The 18,533-nt window shown below is 41.7% G+C and overlaps 1 protein-coding gene across 3 annotated transcripts in view; it reads left to right on the top strand.

The window, feature by feature from the left end:
• Positions 1-18,533, top strand: part of LOC132908412 (semaphorin-2A) — a 564,200-nt gene that overhangs the window by 281,550 nt on the left and 264,117 nt on the right. Inside the window, exon 4 of one of the 3 annotated variants that reach the window (XM_060962455.1) lies at positions 3,343-3,451. The exons of the other annotated variants lie outside the window; for them this stretch is intronic. Coding sequence (XP_060818438.1) covers positions 3,397-3,451 — 55 coding nt within the window. The 5' untranslated portion in view covers positions 3,343-3,396. The remainder of the gene's footprint in view (positions 1-3,342; positions 3,452-18,533) is intronic. 3 annotated transcript variants of the gene reach the window in all.

Genomic DNA, 18,533 nt, shown 5'->3' with positions numbered 1-18,533 from the left:
GGCTGTAACCTATTAAAACGTTAGAGCATTACTAGAAACATTCTGCTTCTCTAATTATCTTATCTCCCTCCGACACCGATAATTTCATTCTAATTAACCTTACCCAACCGAATCGAAAAATCCCTCCCAACTATATCCGATTCTCAACTTAACCCGTACTAAACTCACAAACCAAGAACCGCCCACGTACATACGTTCACCTGATTGCACGAACGTACCTATAGCTGAAGATACATATTTCCACGACTAGGATCCAAGGAAACCAGAGCAAAGTAATTTCTGATAGCGGTTAGGAGCGGAAAGGATAAATGTATCGGGTGTACCGAACGTAATTAGAAACATTCGAGGAAATGGATTGTGGGATAGGAATGCGGGTTTTCGTTGCTCGACCAATGGACGCGACAAGCGAAACGGTTTTATCGAGTTTTCCAGAGAATTATCTATCGCGACCACGGTAGATAAAGTATCTACGTCTTCCGGCCGATAGGTCCTCCACTATTCCCATCTCTCTTTTCCTTCCTGTCTCTTTGCTCCTCTTCTCTGCCCGAGTACGCCTTCCCCTTCTCCCTCCTTTCTGTGAAAGCCAGCAAGCTCCGTTGCAACTTCCGACTGAATAAGCATCACCTCACTTCCGTTTCCGACGATGTAGCCTTTGACGTAATACGTGCGCCGTTTTCTGTGTCCCATTGCCTATCCCATTTCGTCGACCTCTCGTTCTCTTTCTCAGTTACCAGTCTGCGTATCTACTTCCTCTTTGATACTTCCCTTTCTCTTCCGGCCTTCCCTCTCCCCTTTCTGTATTTCTTTATGGATCCACGAACTATTCTTTGCGGTGTTACCATTATTGCCGCATCTTTGTCCGTGTCCTCGGCTTCTTGTTTTAATACCACTCATCGAACTTTTCAGCCACGTTGTTTCTTTTAAGCGATCTCCCTTTGACATTGCTTTTTACACGATCACGCAAAACGGGTCACTTAACGCTTTGTCGATTGTTAGGAGTACTTTGCTGGTCGTTTTGATATGAAAGTTTCTCGAGTTTTTTAATATTTATCGTTTTCAGACATCTATCTTTTGCGTTTCGGTACTCCAGTTTCTTTACGCGGAATCTTAACTGCGAAATTAACGACTGACTGTTGCCGGGCTTGTGTTATTGCATTTACTCTTGAAGCACGTAACAGAGTCAATTTGTTTGAGACGTTCAAAGAGAAATCTACTTTTTCTTTGTTAATGGAAATATATTGGTTTCGAAATTTTTTACAATACAAAAAAAAAAAAAAAAGAATAAAACGAACGTTTAGATGTAATTGAATCCTTTGATGTAATTTCGTCATTAACGTAGAATGCATTACGAATGCATATGCTTCGTATTAACGTAACAAAAACTATTGAGCGTTAGACAAGATGCGTTGCTTCCAGCAATATTTCCATCTACTCGAATACCTTTTTTGTATTGCTCTATAGTGAGATAACTTTATGCGAGATGAGATGCTAATGGTTCCTTGAATTGAATTATAAACGGCAAATAAAGACAGAGTACCTGTTAAAATCTCGTTCCGTCTATTTACTGTCAGAAGAGGCACATTAGAACCATCAAAATTTGTACATCGCTGAACGTTAATTTTCTACCGTCGGAAGGTTAATTCAATTCCACACAAAATACCAACGCGTTTCCAATCTGTGATTCGAAAACTAGAGTTTCGCGTGTCAGGAAAAAACCTCGGCTACGTTTCTCGTAGAATACAAATGCGATGTTCTTATTTTCTACTCCATCAAAGACAAACTATCCGATGGAAGTCCTGTGTCGTCGCGTTATTAAATCTTTCCACGACTAAAAATGGAATCTACCTTTTGTTTTCGATATCCGTCGCGAACTCATGCTCAGTTTTCCGTGATGTAAAATCTAAAACGGATTATTCCTTTTGCTCGAACTTAGACAACGCGACATCAAACGAAGCCAATGATCGCTTGAATTGCTGTTTAAAAGATTAAGATTGAACACGTTCGATTTCATGGTTGACAACGTTGATATGCGGTCACGGTGGTCCTGTTAACAGATTGATTGCTGGGCGAATTTTATATCTGTGCATTGCACATAGCGTTGATGTATTGTCGTTTCTTTCAGTACAATGAATTGTTATACTCCTATATAATATCTTGTCAGAAAGAAATTGTACTATGGATTATACATACGCTGGTAGTCATGAAATTATATGTTGGTTGTATTATATATTGATTAATAATGCAAGATAAAAAAATAAGAATTTTATAGATCTCCTAGAAATAGATCTTACAGATAAATGTTTCATAGTGTATTTCACATTTCAAATTATTATTATGGTACCAACAGCATTATAAAGTTTACGAAGATCGAAACATTTCAATTAATTCTGACATAATTGGTTATCGGTGGACCGCATGGCGTCACTGTCAAGTTTAACGCCATTCACCGGTAAATCCGCAACGTTCGTGTCAAAGATTCTACGAATGTTCCTCTATCGTGTCATGTCAGAAACATACGGAGGAAATATACATAGATATTAGTTGCATTATAAATGAAAAATGACAACAATTATGTGAACTAACAAGATAACAGCGGTGCATCAAACGAGCGTAATCTCTTTCTATCGTGATTCTCATAACGTTGCTAGTTTTTTTATCGAAGCTAGACACGCATCTGGCCGCAACTTTATTTCTTCTCGGAACGTGTTCCACGCGTTCGCCGATCCCGCTTCCGGTTTCCGCTAGACTTCCGGCACCACGGCATCCGTGAAAAATTGCGTTTCGTCCGCTATTGCCTAACCGGTGAAGCGTTACGTCGACTGATGACGCAAGCCACGATGAAATCTCTTCTCTTACCGGCTCATGGTTCCATTTCCCCTCTCGCTTAGGAGCAACCTTTCGTCCTTTTGTTTTCGTATCCGATGAACACATGATCCTGGTTTCCGGTATCCTCGACGGGCCACGTTCTGCTCTTAGTCTTTGCATCCGACTTTTTTGAATTCGTCCTCGGCGTTGTATCAGAAGATGGTGTGTCCCTACTCTGCGCGGAAACGTCGACATCCATCATCCGAGGAAACCGAATCTCAGCACTTGCTATCCTCTTCTCTGCCACCGTTCTCAACGATCCTGGCGACTGTGTTCGCAATGGCTGTGAGACAGTGGTGAACGATCTACCAGATGGGAGATAATTTTAATGACAAGCTTTAAGCGGAACTACGAAAAGAAAAGTACCGTTGGAACTAGGTTTCAATGTTATCTTTCATCCTCATTCTGAATTATGGAGCGAATAAATCTTTGCTTCTCGCGTGAAAAATGTTATTAATTTTCTGGCAATATGTATAGGTAGAAAAAAGTATCGTTGACCGAGAAGTAAATATTTGGAGCAAAATCAGGAGAATGCAGTTATCGTTAGCGGATAGAGGAAAGGCAATTTCGAGAAGAAGACATGGAGGTTCGCATAAATTTGACGGAACACAGCACGCCATAAAACCAACTGCAGATTGTATGCGCAAATGCAAGGTACATGTTCTCGTAGTCGTTTTTGCCAGCGTCCGCGAACCGAGCCAACAAGCTAGGCATCCTCTTGCCAACACTGTCTTTCGCTTCTTATCTCTCAGTCGTAAAGTGCATTCGCTCTTGATAATAGTACGTAACGAAAGGCGACTCTCGAATTATCGCAATAACGCACTTTGCGATACATCGCCGGGAAACATTCCGCGCCAAAGGAATTCCCCTACTATATTCCTGCAAGTAAATGGGTCCATTAAGAAATTTAATATCTTTCAGTACGACTGCAGTGCTGATATTAGCAAATTGCGTACTATTTTTCGCAATATTTTCATCAGATCGGAAAGGAAATGATTATATTTGAAAATTTCAATATATATCTTTCATATATACCGAGATATATTATCAATAAATTTAATAAAATATTTCTGTCTGTATTTTCCTATCGACGAAACTTTTACGTTAAATACTTGCAAAATTTATTCACGAATATTGCTAGCTTTTCTATTCACCTCTGAAGCAGGAATACTTAAGCAGGAACAATCTCGTATTTATATTTCCAAAAATAAAAGATATCAGCTTCTAACTTCGTAGCTATAGATATTCTTGACTAATGAATGATTGATGCTGAACGAAGAATGATGCTGCGAACAAATAGAAGGATAACCTTTTTAAATTTTTATGAAGCTATTACACAAATTCTATCGCAATTAATATGGAAATGTTCGTGTTCGTTCGTCGTCAACCGAGATCAAACGATCCTAAACCTAACGGTGTTCCACCAAAGTGGGGAAAAGGAAATCAATTTGTTCTCGCGTTTCAATCGACGGATTAGAAGTTCTCGGATATTTTTTTTCCCTGAATTCGTGGAAATCGTTGCCAGGTGCGAGTTTATGCAAGTTGCCGGTTGCTGTTGTTCCTGGTGATTGGAAATCGCTTTTGTCGTTAAGCCAAATCGCATTTCTAGATTGCCTCGTTACCTCGAGCTATTCTGGACACCTCGGACAACGCCAACACGAGAACGAACGAGAAGGGATCGGTTAAAGCCTGTATTGCGAAAGCCTCGTCCAATTATCAGCGTCTACAGGGCTCAAAGCAGTCGCTCCTTTATTGTGTTTACTGATTGCTGACGACGCTCCCGAAGGTAGCTTCGCTTATGCGGAAGCACTCAATATCCAAACACCCGAATTTTCAGTCGACCCTCTATTGAGAAACGTCGTTCTCCGCTTGCATCAATACCAAACTGGGATTCCGTTTAACTTGGCCGCATATCAGTTTTAGCAAAATTGATGCACTTGCTCCCGAGCACTACGTAATCCTCTGTTATAACCAGATAGAGGAAATAGGCAAACCTTCGATGAATTCTAATTTGTTAGTCCTTTTATCCCATTTATTTGGTTGGTACACGAGTACGAAATGTCATTTTTAAGTCATAAAGAACACATAGGAAAACCATGATAATTCATTTAAAAGATTTCACTTGCTTACTTTTCTACTTTTATGTCATTTGGTAGTTTCAAAGTGAAACGATTAATATTAGGATATATTTAATGTTGCTAGAATTGACAGTTTTGGAATCTCACGATTAAATAAAAGTACAGTTGTGGTTAGGTGGAATTGATTAGTAAATTTTAAGGTTGTATATTATGTTCTTTCCCTGTGGTGTTTATTGTATTTATTATTAATATAATATATTGTATTAATCTCATACGAGAAAATATTCTAATCGAATATTCTCATTGTTCATGGTAGACAATATTTAACAAAGTTTAGGTATTTTTGTTATAAATCTTCTTTATATTTTTGTTATATTTTGTTGTAAATTTTGTTGTATTTTGTTATAAATCTGATTCAGAGCAAATTGTCGATAGTATAAAGAATGAGTAGTATGAAAAATCTGACCTAATATGTTTCGTAAAAATATATTTGATTTTTCACAGAATTTTCGATGATCGTGGAATATTTAACTATGCAATGCAATCAGAAAGGTTCGAAACTCCCTCGCTTTTATCAGATTCATATTTCATCGGACTATCAAGTAGTTTGATCGAATTTTCGCATCGTCTTATCGTTGCTCCTCCATGTACCGACTGACCGCGTTAGCAGGTCAGCCAGGCAACTTTTAAATTCCCCATGCACGGCGATACCCGGCCATTGGCATAACGAGAAGGAAACTTGGCCGACAGAGAATCGAGCCGTAAGTGGAGTGGGGTGGCAGAGGGGAAAAAAATTCTTGCGAACTACTCACGACGGAGACCGCCAGGATGGAGAAGAATAGCGAGCGTTGAATAGAAAGACGGCGGTGGAAAGTTCGAAAATTCGTTGAAGCGAGGCCAAGTCCGACGTCGTATACAGAGGGCAGAAAATGGCGGACAGAGTCACGTTTGTCTTGGAGTTCTTGCGGGGCTTAGCGTCGCTCACCCCCGTTGCTACCGTTTGTTCTTTTGATTCTTTCCAGTCACTTCACCGCCACCGTCGTCCACCTACTCTCCGCCGTTACCTTCCAGAGTAACCTCGGCAATCTTTCTCGAAAAGTTTGGTTATTTAATTTTCTAGCCGCGGTCTGCCAGAGGAGCACCGCGTCTGCTCCTTTTCCCTATTCGCGTTAAGAGAACGTCCATCTCGTGTGCCCCCAGATGAACATTTTTTCCTTGTCAACCCTCTTATCGCGTGCTGCAAATGATTGTCGAGCTTCGTGAACTCCCTGTGAACAAATTACATTTAGATTGATCAGTTTAAGGGGAACGTGACTTCGCATTAAAACTTCTACGTTTCATAGAATTATTATTATTTTAGTAAATAGAAGTTCGTAAGATTATAAATAGGACTAGCAACGATTAGAAAACAAATTTACATATTATCTATCGTAAGTTTCGTAACTTTGGAATTTTTAACGAAACTGTTACGATATCGTTTCTTTGAACGAAATTTCACCGGCTCAGAAATATTTCACTGAGAACGGAACGCGAGATAGCGTTTGATAAAGCACGCGTCGATATCGAAGAGACAGCAACATCGCAGAGACGGATACCCGACGGAAAAATAACGCGTCGTCACGCACAGCTTCTCACGATTACGCGGTCTCGCACGCGACGAAGTCCCCGGCAACGATTTCTCGGAACTGTCCCTTTCCCCGACGGTTCTTTTGAATGCTCGTTATCATGCAAACGGCGATACTGCGAAAAAACGTATCCGGTCGAGAGGGAGTTTCGAAGGAACGCGTATCGGCTTCTATACGGAACAGCTTCTTCGCGACTGCACGGATAAGAATCTCTTTAGCCACTTTATAGAATCGCGTCTGGTCGTCTCAGGGCTTTTTCGTCGTGCCATTCAATAGTCACACGCTATCCAAACGAATCTTTCGACGCAAGGGTCCACCAGGGAGAACGTTCGGTCCGGATATTCGTTGTATATACAACCACCTCGATGGAGCTGTGCTTGCAACTGCGATCCTTCTACTATGTTCGTTTGTATACGTACATGTTCGCAAACTGTGTGCACGGACATACCAGCGCCGGCGTATAATTCAGTTTTACCCTGAAACGACTCATTTATATGCGTTCGTTTGATTGAATCTCTCCCGCGTAGCCCTGACTCCCTCTCCGCATCGTTTCTTTCCTCCTTCTCGTTCCTCCCTTTCATCTCGCTTCCACCACGCAGATTTCCACCCTGTCCCTGTCTCTGTATTTCTTTCTCCCTTCGTTCTCTTCGTTCTCTGTCCTCTGATCCCTTCCCCAAGTTCTTCTCTCATTTCGACTCTACCCATCTCTCATCTCTCTTGCCTTTTCTCTTGTTACCACCCTCGTCGACACCAACGCGGTTAGCTGTTTCAATTTCCCCTCGCCTCACAAAACTGAAAGGCGTGCCCATCATCCGCCGTGTCCTCTCGCTACGCTTCTACTTTTCGTCCTTCGTACACGCCTTTCTATCTTCTGTTCGCGCGATCGTCGCCCGTTTTCAACCGTTCCAGATAGTCCACGCGACGTCTGTCCCCGTCTGTCATGGAGATATCGTTTATAATTTATAATAGTAGTCTACGTTGTTGACGCACGTTTGGATAGGTCGATGGAATTTGATCGTTGCGCAGTACGATTGTTTGCCCGGTGTCGACGGTTTTCCAGGAATTTCCAGCGACTTTCAACTTTCTGTCCTGTTTATCGGTTCGTGCTTAGAGGCAATTCGGGTTATAGAAGCCTGCGAAACGATCGTCTGGGGGGGAGTAATGGCCAGTTGATTCGATGGAACTAGCTATGGATTGCTTCGACTCTGTTAGAAGCCTCTCGCGTTAGGCTCCGTTTAAGTTACTTTTTACAGGTTCCCCGATGGCGATGATATAAAGTTTCGTTGGCTAACTTCGACCGAGTAGAAGTATCGCTCGATTTGTGACCGTTTATAGAAATCGAGAAGGTAAAAAAAGGAGAAAGAATTACGCCTATGATATTTCTTTGTATATATATATTTCCTGCCATACGCTTTTCAGGAACACGTTCCATTTCCACTTATCGATTTTGCTGTCACTCAGGCTCTCTTTTACCGTCGAAATTCAATTTGTCACGCGGGCAGGCAGCTTACTTAAATTGAAGTTTACAGCACTTTCTGCCAGTATTTTTGTTTTACATCGGAGCGCTTCGCATCTTACGCGGAATTTTCACCGTAGACGCGCGAGATAACGCAATTTCGTCAGCCACCGGGGTGGAAACGCGTAAAACGCGACTGATTATCCGGCAGGAATCGAAACGACGAAGGGTTTCGTGGGAAGCGGGCTTGATGTAGTTCGGGATGTACGACTAATGCAATTATATCTCCACCCTCTGACTTTCGGTTCATGAATATCACCGTTTGATTTGTATAATGTCGAGTTATTGTTCCGGATTCGAGGGGAGCAACCATTTTATATCGAATATCTTCAACTAAATCGATTTCAGTGAAACGTGAAAACGTACGAAACTTTCGAGAAAATACTGTTTCGAATTATTTGAAAAAAAAAAGATAACTACTTTCGTGAAACCTATCTATAGAGCATTTTTGAATTGTGCGAATTTTTCCCTCCGAATATTCGTTCGAAACAACTTCTCCGTCCTTTCTTCTCCATCTTTTATCTTCCTTTTTTTTTTTTTTTTTTTTTTTTTTTTGATAAATGTATACTCGATAAAATTACGAGAAAGAACCACCTGGATGAAGCATTAATTGAAACGAAGAAAAGCTTTTTTTTCATGCATATTTCGTTATAAATTATTCAATATCGATGTCCTTAACAATATTACGGTGGACGTGGAGAGCGAAGGAAAGTTTGAGAATCATTACCGTCTCTGTTCGTGTTACCGTAGCGCCTTCAATCAAGCTCCGTTGTCTAGACAATTAACCGGACGGTCGATGCAATTAAAAGCAATTGTTACTAGCGTGTGTGTGTGTGCGCGCGCGCGACCGCGACAGTGCGACTGGGAATTAATGTTCCTGCATTAGAACAAACGGATCGCTCGCCAAACTCCCAGGATTTCAATAACAATTTTATTCTACTGAAAATTCATTTTTTATTCCTATGCTGGTTATCAACGCGTAAATAAATTAATTAGTTATTATATAATCGGCTATTTCGCTTTGCTATATTCAATATCAGTCGGAAACGTAACAAGATTAAACGAAATATCAAGTTTCCTATTGGATATCTATCTATAACATTATTCGATTTTTCTCTATTTGAAAAATATTTAGGTTGTCTCGTCATCGAAATAACGTAACCTATTTTATTTCCACCTCGGTTATAAAACCGTATTTAATTTTCTAACCATTTCGCAGTTTCCAATCCTTCCAATAAATTCCTAAATTCTAATGCAATTAATCGGACATTAACGTTGCAGAAAGATTAGACGATTTTTATCTTTCATCGGTCTCGTCCACGATCGCTTTCCTTCCTCCGTTAATCTTTAAACACTCAAGTCTTTTTTGTGCTTTAAATGAAAAATGGAGGTTAGAGAAAAGCAGTCCTTTCTTCGATCTTCATTATACCTGGATGGGATTTTTCGTTTTCTCGTTTAACCGGCGTAATTGACGTCTCGAGGGTCGGGAAAACCTCGGTTATCTCGGTGGCACGCATCGATCCGTCCCGTCGGCGCAAAACGCTTTTTAGGATAGGCCGTTTATTCCGGTTGCTTGCCGGCCTGGTGACTAATTACTTCGGTTAACTGCTCGTGAAAAATGCACTACTGGCCGAATCCCCTGAAACGGAATGTATAATCAGGCCGGATTGCTCGGCGATCGGGGCCAGAGAAATACGCGACGGGGAACGGCTCGATCGTTTCGAATGGACATCACTGTAATCACTGGTAATGCAGATGGCGGTAGTCCGCCGATGGGCGCATCGACAATCAGCTATATAATTAGCGAGGCCTCGCCCACCAATTAAGCTGCATTCATTGGATGCGATCGTTAGCCCCGCCGTAAGCATATTGCCGTGAAAAATGTATACGCCGTTCGCTAAACGTTGCTTAACACGGTCGTTGACGCGATTATCGATCCGCTGATGAAAAATGACAAGGTATCGTTTCACCTCGCGAATACATCGATGCTTTGCTGATCGATGCTGATCGTTATCTCGTGGAATAAAAATGAAAGAGTAAGAAACAGTATCAGAGATGACTTCGATATGGTCCGCTATAAGTCTTCTCGTTTTTATATCGATGGAAAGCATAATTAGATTTTATACAGTACACGGGTGCCATTGTGTTAAAGAAAGAGTAATTTTGTGATCATTCCTTGCTCTTGTTCGGCATCCTGTCAGTCAATGCAATACTATAGATCTTCGCGTTACTGTTACTTATTCCGTGTTAGTTATTTTTGGGGAAATTGTGGTAACGTGAAATGCGGGTAAAGTCACGAGGGAAGTGCAGCGACTATGCCAATTCTTGAACTGTGTATGCGTGTGTGTGTGAATCTCAAAGTGACAAGATTCCATGGTTACTTTTAATTTAGGTTGCTTTCTCTCTAATTTAGTTCTGAATATAATACACATATGCGAATAAAAATGTCAGTGAACGAATGAATGATCAAGTTTCTATTATTCACTCGTCTGCGTGATGAAGTGAATTTGTTACTTTCACGAGCTGTAAAGATTTTCAAGATAGTAGTATCTAAAAGTATCTAAAATTGACGTAGAAATCAATGACAAGATCAAATCTAACATCGAGACCAGACAGGTGTAATTCAGCATTCACATTTGTGTCTTTCAAATATTAAGAATTAAGAGAAGAACGTTAAGTCGAACGTTATTTTATCTATAGAGAGACAAATAAAAATAGAAACTAAAATTCGAGACACAGAGAGATAATCCATTAAAATATTATAGAGCGAGTATTGATTAAACACTGCCAAAAATATTAACTGAACAATTTCCAATGTTTAAAGTAATTTTATTTTCCTCGATCCGCTACATTAAACACACGAGAACGTTGGGACACCTAATTGTGGAAACACTCGTAAGGACGCGAAGCGTAAAACCATGGCGAAACTAAAGCTACAGGAAGAAAGTTCTCTGCGGTGAAACAACCGGGTCGAAAGAAATCCAAATTTCATTAACTGGCGGATCGATCTTAGCCACAGAGCGGAAAAGTACGCAATGGAAGCAATCGAACCTCTCTTTCAAGGGAATAGCACGGTCTTTATCGTCTGAAAAATCGAACAGCGGAAAGGTTCGCGTTCCTGTGGTTGCAACGTACGACATTAGCGGATACCTATCCCTCGTCGACGTTATTTTGGAGCACGGTAACCACAGCTCGTCCGGTAATCCTGTTCACGAGCTTGAAAGCTCTCCTCTCTTCTTGCCTCTTTCATTGCGCGTGGTTACTCGAGATCGCGGTCATTTCGAAGGTTTGCCGGGGCCACGTCGGAAGAAGAAGAAGAAGATTCCCTCTCGTTCACCTTATCGAGAACGATTCTGCTCGACGAGGGAGCTCCGCCTCTCGCGATTACGCTATACCGACTTCCATTCCACTCTTTCGATTCTGTAAAGAACAAACAGCCACTGAATCGCGACTCCATCCGCGCTTTACACGCCCCAGTTTCGTCGTGATCGATCTTTTCTCCGTACAGGATTCCTCCTTGACGTTGTTACAAAACGACCGCGATCCGGCTGAACGATCGCGATGCTTCGTGCTGCCCGCTGGCATTCCGATCGAGAAAGAGAAAGTAAACGTGCTTATTTCGTACGATCGAACAAGATGTTTGTAAGATTGATACAGTTGGTGTGCGATAACTTTTCTTTCTTTTAAGGAGGAACGTAAAGATATGGGATTTTAGAGGATTTATAAGTAAGTATCACACAGATGCTTGTGTCATGTTGGAACGATGATTTTCTATTTAAGCAGAATGATTAGAATTCTTTAGTTCTTTAAAAAGTTTGTAAAAAATTGTACGGTTGATTCCTATAATCACTTAATGTTGGATAATGTGTAATATTATATGTGCTAAAAACAACTCGATCTATTACGATCAATAAAGCAGTTCCTTCATGATTAATTTCAATTTTATATTCAACGTTATGCAGGAGTGTTCATTGATAAATAAAATATACTAGCTGTATTTTACACCTTTTTCAATTCTTCAAGAAGATACCATTGGAACTCCTATCAATGTCTCAAGAAATCGATACGTTACACTTACGAAAGTGTAAAAATCCATGCGCGCGCTAAACGTAAGCTCGTCGCCAGCATCGATTACATTTTCCAATAAAGTCGTTCATAAATCAGATTTCGCGCCCGAGACACCGGCCCGGACGTTAAATTCACCGCGCAAACTTTCGCGAGAGCCTCTTGCCGTCGGCTTTATGAAACCACTATCCAAAAGGCGACAACGTGGTCCGGGCGGGGTGCAACGTAAAAAAACCCCATCGTCGTTCTACAAGGTTCATTTTATCGAGGGTTGGCGTGTGATCCATCTCTTTTAGACTCGCTCTACATTGCGTTCCCTCTGAGCCAACTATCCCTGACCACGATCGCGGACGCGCCTTGCAGTTTTTGCAGGGATGCGCCCGGGGAAAGTGTTTCACGTCGAGATGTCTTTTTCCCGACGTCTAATATTTTTGTTATTATCCCCGGACGTCTATCGCATCGATATGGAGGATGTATCGGCAGCTGTCGCCTCCGTATAAACGCTAACCGTGTGCGCGTATATGCACACTTGTACACAGGCATGAAGCTAGAAGGGACTAGGTTAACGTACGCGTTTCATGACGGAGAGAGAGTTTAATACGGACGGATGACCGTAAAGCCCCGGTTTCGCTAGGCAAGAGGAAGGTCGAGAGATATGTAGAGGGTTAGGCGAGGTAGAGAACGAAGAGAGAGGGTGGCATTGGGGCGGTCCAGGTGTCGATATAATCGAGAGACTTGCTCGTCATCAAAGTGCCCCCGTGGTTCTCCTAGCGCAGCCCAGTAGCGGCAACACAACGGCTACAACGGCGAAGCTGGCGGCCCTCGTTAACGCAAAAACGCGAGAGATGATGGATGGATGCTAAATTGCATTAATTAAATCCACCGTGACACCCTAGGCCGGCAGCCTTGGTATCACTCGGCAGCTACGGCTCGGGCCTGCTTGTCTGTGATCGAGGTGTGAGCCGTTTAAAGGGGTATGGGTCACTTTGATGATTATACCCCGTACAGACCATTCTCATCCCCTTTCCCCGTAGACGGTCTTCCTGCTCCTTCCTACTCCATCTTCGGACCACTCCAACCTACCAGAGAGCCATTCTCGTAGCTCATCCAGACCCGTTCATAGTACACGTACCTACCTTAGTACTCGAAGGTTCCGCGTCGAATCTCCGGCTGCACCGACCGAAGCGAAGACGTCTTAACTATCAAAGTCGTTCCCTAGATTAGGCCGCAATACGATACGATTCTGGCAAGAGCACTCCTAGGAGGATACCGGATCCTTTTGTCGTTATTGAATGACGACCTACTCGTTGTTTCGCCGACCAAACCTTGGCACAATTTCGCGCGCCTCTATTGACTGGTTTCCTTTGATCGTGATTCGTTTAGCAGTTGCAAGGCCCGAACTCCGCGTTCCTCTGTATCGGAAAGTAATTTTCTTCTCCGCGCGAATCGATCGGTCGTCTGGATTGATTATTCGCAGGTTTTTTAATACGCAGACTCATTGCGGGGTGAAAAGGACGATTATTCAGCGATGAAATGTATTTCTCTCCCGGATGAAGTCAATTATACCGGCAATCGTTATGGATTTTTTACTTCCAGTGACGCGCAACACCGCCTGGAGCCAATTCTGCGTTTATTTAAATTTAATAGCTCCGTGGGGCGCCACGCGATCTTACTCCGGAGAAACGTGAATCGAATGAACGCCTCGTAACACTTTTTCAAATTCTTACCTTCGTCCTTACTGAATCATTCTGGAAGACCTTACGATACAATGTCTTTTTTTTTTATATAAAGTAACACTTACTCTGGAAATCCTTCGATTTTACTAACATTTCCTTCCAAGAAATGTGAAAAATGGTGCAAATGGAATTTAATTGAAAAAGTATCATACTTACCTTTTATAGGTTTTATAGGTCGTATAAGATCGTATCAAAATTACTCAAGGTTATCGAAGAAGACATCAAGAATTAAAAATCAAGACAAAGTTATATATCACGTACTTATGTACTTCTTACGTAGCCAGAATCTTCGCAAAGTTATTCATAGACAACGCCCATTTTCTCCCTTCGATCCCTCGTAAATCTTTGGTTCGATAGGATCAAGAGAGAAGTACGGCTCCGTGAGGGTGAAATATCATTCTGTTTGTAGCCGTTGTATTTCAAGTTCGGAGGGAGGAAATTAAATGAGATCATCCTTTCGCTGTACCTTTTTGAATTGCGTCCTACGCTTTGATGTTCTAATTTGATCCGCGTCGGCGCGGGAAGGAAACACGGGGTTAAGTGGATTTCGTCGAATAAAAGAACACCGGCGCGAGACTCGTATGGCAAAGTAAGACATTATCCCGAGCCAGTGGCGAGAAGAATCGGTCGGATTCTGTTCTTCGACTTCGCAAACGAGATGATGAGATCTCGATGCTGTCGCGTACCATGTGTTTCGCCGCGGAGATAAGTGAGGGTTACGCTGCGTGGATATTGGGTATAATTTAGTAGGTTGAGGCCTCGTCGATGTTTCATCAGCCGGAAGAAAGAAAAGGGTAGATGATGGCAGAAGAAAAAGGGAAGTTACGTTTGGTATGGTATCGTGCAGTGTATCATGTCTTGATTATTTCCAGGATAAACGCGAATCGAGCGTGTTCCTCGGCTAAAAATCATAAGTCGGAATAATAAAAAGCAAGAGACTGGCTCAATTATCTCACCACTCGCATGCTCGCGTGCACCAGTTGGATGGGAACCGTTGCCTTACGAGGCGTGGATCGATGTCGAGAAGCAATTGGGACGGTTAGTTTGTCGCAATTAGAGTTCGTAATGACGATCTAATGATCTCCGTGAATTGTGTTTCTTAGCCGTTGAAAGAGCGGCGCGAAAACGCGGTTAATATTTCATCCCTGTGACGCGTAACAACGTCCAACGATTAAAAGAGGAGGAAATTGGGTCGACGTAATTGTTGAATTTTTAAGTCGACGTTTCACTCTTCCACTGCTGCTGCTTCTTCTCTCTCGTTTGATGAACGCGCTGTTTGTTCAATTAGGCCAAGAGATTCGTTACCCGCGTAAATCATTTTTATTTTCATTGAAAAATATTACACTAGGGACGGAAACGTGAGAAACGGTAAAATTAGAGTGTCATGAGGGGACGCTTTGCTATTTAGGGGGAAAAGCGTGGAAATGCATTTTGGAACAAGCGGAAAAGACGAAAAATTTCTACACTGACAGCGCGCAACGAAACGCAAAGGAAATTCTGCTTACCTCTCTTTCTTTATATTTTAACTCTTCCTCCATTTCTTTACCCGCTAGATTTTGTTGATCTTCGCGGGTGACAAATATTTTCGAATCGTACGTACTAAAGAGGGATCCGTCGATTCGCTCTTCGGAAGCGACGAAGCATGGCAGCTTCAAAGACGCAGAAGTACCTTCGCGGAATAAGAGGATAATGTGGACTCGATTTGGCGTTCTTGAATATTTAATATCTCGCGAAAGCCTTCTCATCGCGCGGCCGCTCTTTTTACGGCAAACCAACCATTTGCTCTTGTCGAAGCGGAACTAAACGAAGAATCCGACTGTGTCCGATGTAGCATCCACAGGATACGCGACCGATCGTCCCTTCTTCTGATTGATCTGCCGTCATGGTGTTCAAGGAATCGTTTAATACCCTCGGATTTTATAGTTTCACGGCTGTCAAAGAATCGTAAAACGGGAGCAGGAGGGAATATGGAAATAACGTAAAAATATTTCCACTGGAAATACGGATTCGAACAGAGGCGAAATCGTTTTATTCGAACACGATTAAGTATACGAATACGTGGTTATCTTTTCAGTCGTGTTCTTCTCGAAACTTAATTTTTATCTTCTCTCTCGGATAGAATTGAAACACAAACACAAGCGGAGATTCTTGTTACTGATACTATGTACTTCGGAAATCGTTTCTAATAAAACAGTATTTATGATCTTCAAGTCAACATCGAGATACCATTATTGCTCCAATCGATCACTTATAAAATTATATCGGTTCTTCGTAATACAAAGAACTGTTCAATTTATAAGATATTGCTACAGCATAAGAAAAGAGACATATATTCTTTCTTGGTCATAAGGACGAGATCCTATTAAACTGGGTTTCACACGTCTATAAATCAAACACGAAACATTAAACGGTAACTTAACTTTGCTAAAACTTATCACATCCCCCTTCCCTCGAATCGCGTGTTTCTGCGTTGCACGGAGGTCCATTCAGGCCTTCGTCGTTCCATAAGTCAGAACTTCCATGGGAACTTGCTGAAATTTAACCAGGCGTCGGGAAATTCACGGAACCTCCCCCATCAACCGCATCACGAAATGCTGTCCAGCAATGAATGCCGCGGAACAGCCGACATTATAATGCCTTCTTTCTTATTCAAGACGAATCGTTCGTAAGAAGTTCCAAAGTTAAAACGTCGTTTCTCTCGGATATGTCACTCATCTAAACATGAAAGGGTGTATTATACGTGCTCTTAGGCGAGAACCATTGCACTGCATTACTCAACGGTTGCTTTACCCACTTTCGATTACGTTGCATTTAGGAAAAATAATTGCACACTTGCCAGATTGTATAATGATTTTGAGTGTTTTAAATAATCCATTTTTTCGTTGATATGTGGAATATATATATACATGGAAATAATCATATGCAAAAAAGTCTTGGAATTAAATAACTTAGAAATATATATTTTGATACTTCATCATAAAATCATTGGCGTTGTAAATAAATTATCTTCCATTTTCTTTTCGTCATTATAACTAAATTGTATAGATAAATTTATTTATTGCCTTATTATACATTATAAGTAAATGTAGAAAAATCAAAAACTTCTTTTCTTCTTCAACAATAGTTCTAACGAGTAACTTCCGTGACTTCTTCTTTAGACTAAAACTACCATAGGGATATAGTTCAAACGTTGCAACTTGGTAAGTAAATTAGTCCAAATGCTTCTCCGACAGAGCTCTTTGGCAAGAATAGAGATTCTGGTGTCTGCATGTGTCGTATCCTAACAATTTATATTCCAGATACTAACCACAGCAAAAGTCATGTCTATACGGACAATACTTTCAACGATTTTCTTTCGAAACGGAGGAAAGGTTGAACGTTCGCGCTTAGAAGCCACGCAAGAGAGAGGATTCGTTGGCCCGGTAAGAAACGACAAAGGAAAAGGGGTAGGGGTGGCTCATGCAATTCTAAACTATTTCAATGAAATGGGATAGCGGTTGGTAGATTTGTTGGTCGCGGTGCAACCGGCTAGTTCCTAGACTAGAAGACAAGGCAAAAGGTGGAAAAGAGAGAGAGAGAGAGAGAGAGAGAGAGAGAGAGAAAGTTAAGAAAAGCCAGGCTTCTGTAAGGACTCGGCTCTCTTCCTTTGTTCTAAAATTCTTACGACTTCCCTTACGTCTTGCTAGGTCCCATTCTCCCTCTTCAGGAAGGACAACAAAGGGAGTGGCCTGCGTCAAGCATGGTGGTAATGGCGACACCGCAGCCGCTGGATGATACAAAATTGTTTCTTCTTTCGCGCTTGGTCGGGGAACACTTTGTAGGTAGCGAAACGGGCCGGATATGCCTTGCAACTTTCTTTGCCCGTCAGCTCAACGTTGGCTCAGCTAACTTCGAGGGTTTTTACATTAGCATATCGACTTATTCATACAATCCGCTTCTATCTTCGTGTTCCGTGACGGATGAACGCGCGCGCAACATTCGTGCTCTCCTCCAGGCTATACGGGACCGTCGATGATCACGCCGTTGAAGACGTACCACGCTTTTTGAGGGGCTTTGAATTTCGCCTTCGACCCTCCGGGGAATACGTTACGACGTGTTTCGATACATTGATTTCGTTAAGTTCGAGTGCTGACTGCTGCGTCCTCGAACCGACTTCGAAACACAATATTAACTTTTTCGAAATATAATATAATTTTTAAACAATTAAATCATATTGGTAGGCGTAAATCGAAATCTCTATTTATATAAATATACAGTGTCTTTCAATTGTACATGGACTTTTCACGGGGTTAATTTGGAGTACAAACTTAGCATCATTATATAGTACGGACAGTTTGTATTAATATTGGAAAAGTTCCACGTAGTTCAACTTTGTCGAAACAAAAATAGCTCTATACGCCTATTATAACATTTGCGTCATCTTACACCATTAAACGCGATCGATATGTAGATCGCAATCGTCTTTACACACTGTATGTTAAGGGTTAAGTGAATGCACTTTTCAACAATCGTACAAGTTACTTGTAAAGAGAAGAAGGAGTTGATACGAGTGTCAAGGACTCGAAACATTAGACACAGAAAAATCTGCAATAGAGGGTAGATAACAGGGTTTCACGATAAATCGGGGACACTTCATAATTCAAGCCTT

This window comes from Bombus pascuorum, chromosome 1, assembly GCF_905332965.1.
Source record: "Bombus pascuorum chromosome 1, iyBomPasc1.1, whole genome shotgun sequence".
NCBI lineage: Eukaryota > Metazoa > Arthropoda > Insecta > Hymenoptera > Apidae > Bombus > Bombus pascuorum.
The sequence above is the reverse complement of the archived record's forward strand: the minus strand, read 5'-3'. Positions and strand labels throughout refer to the sequence as shown.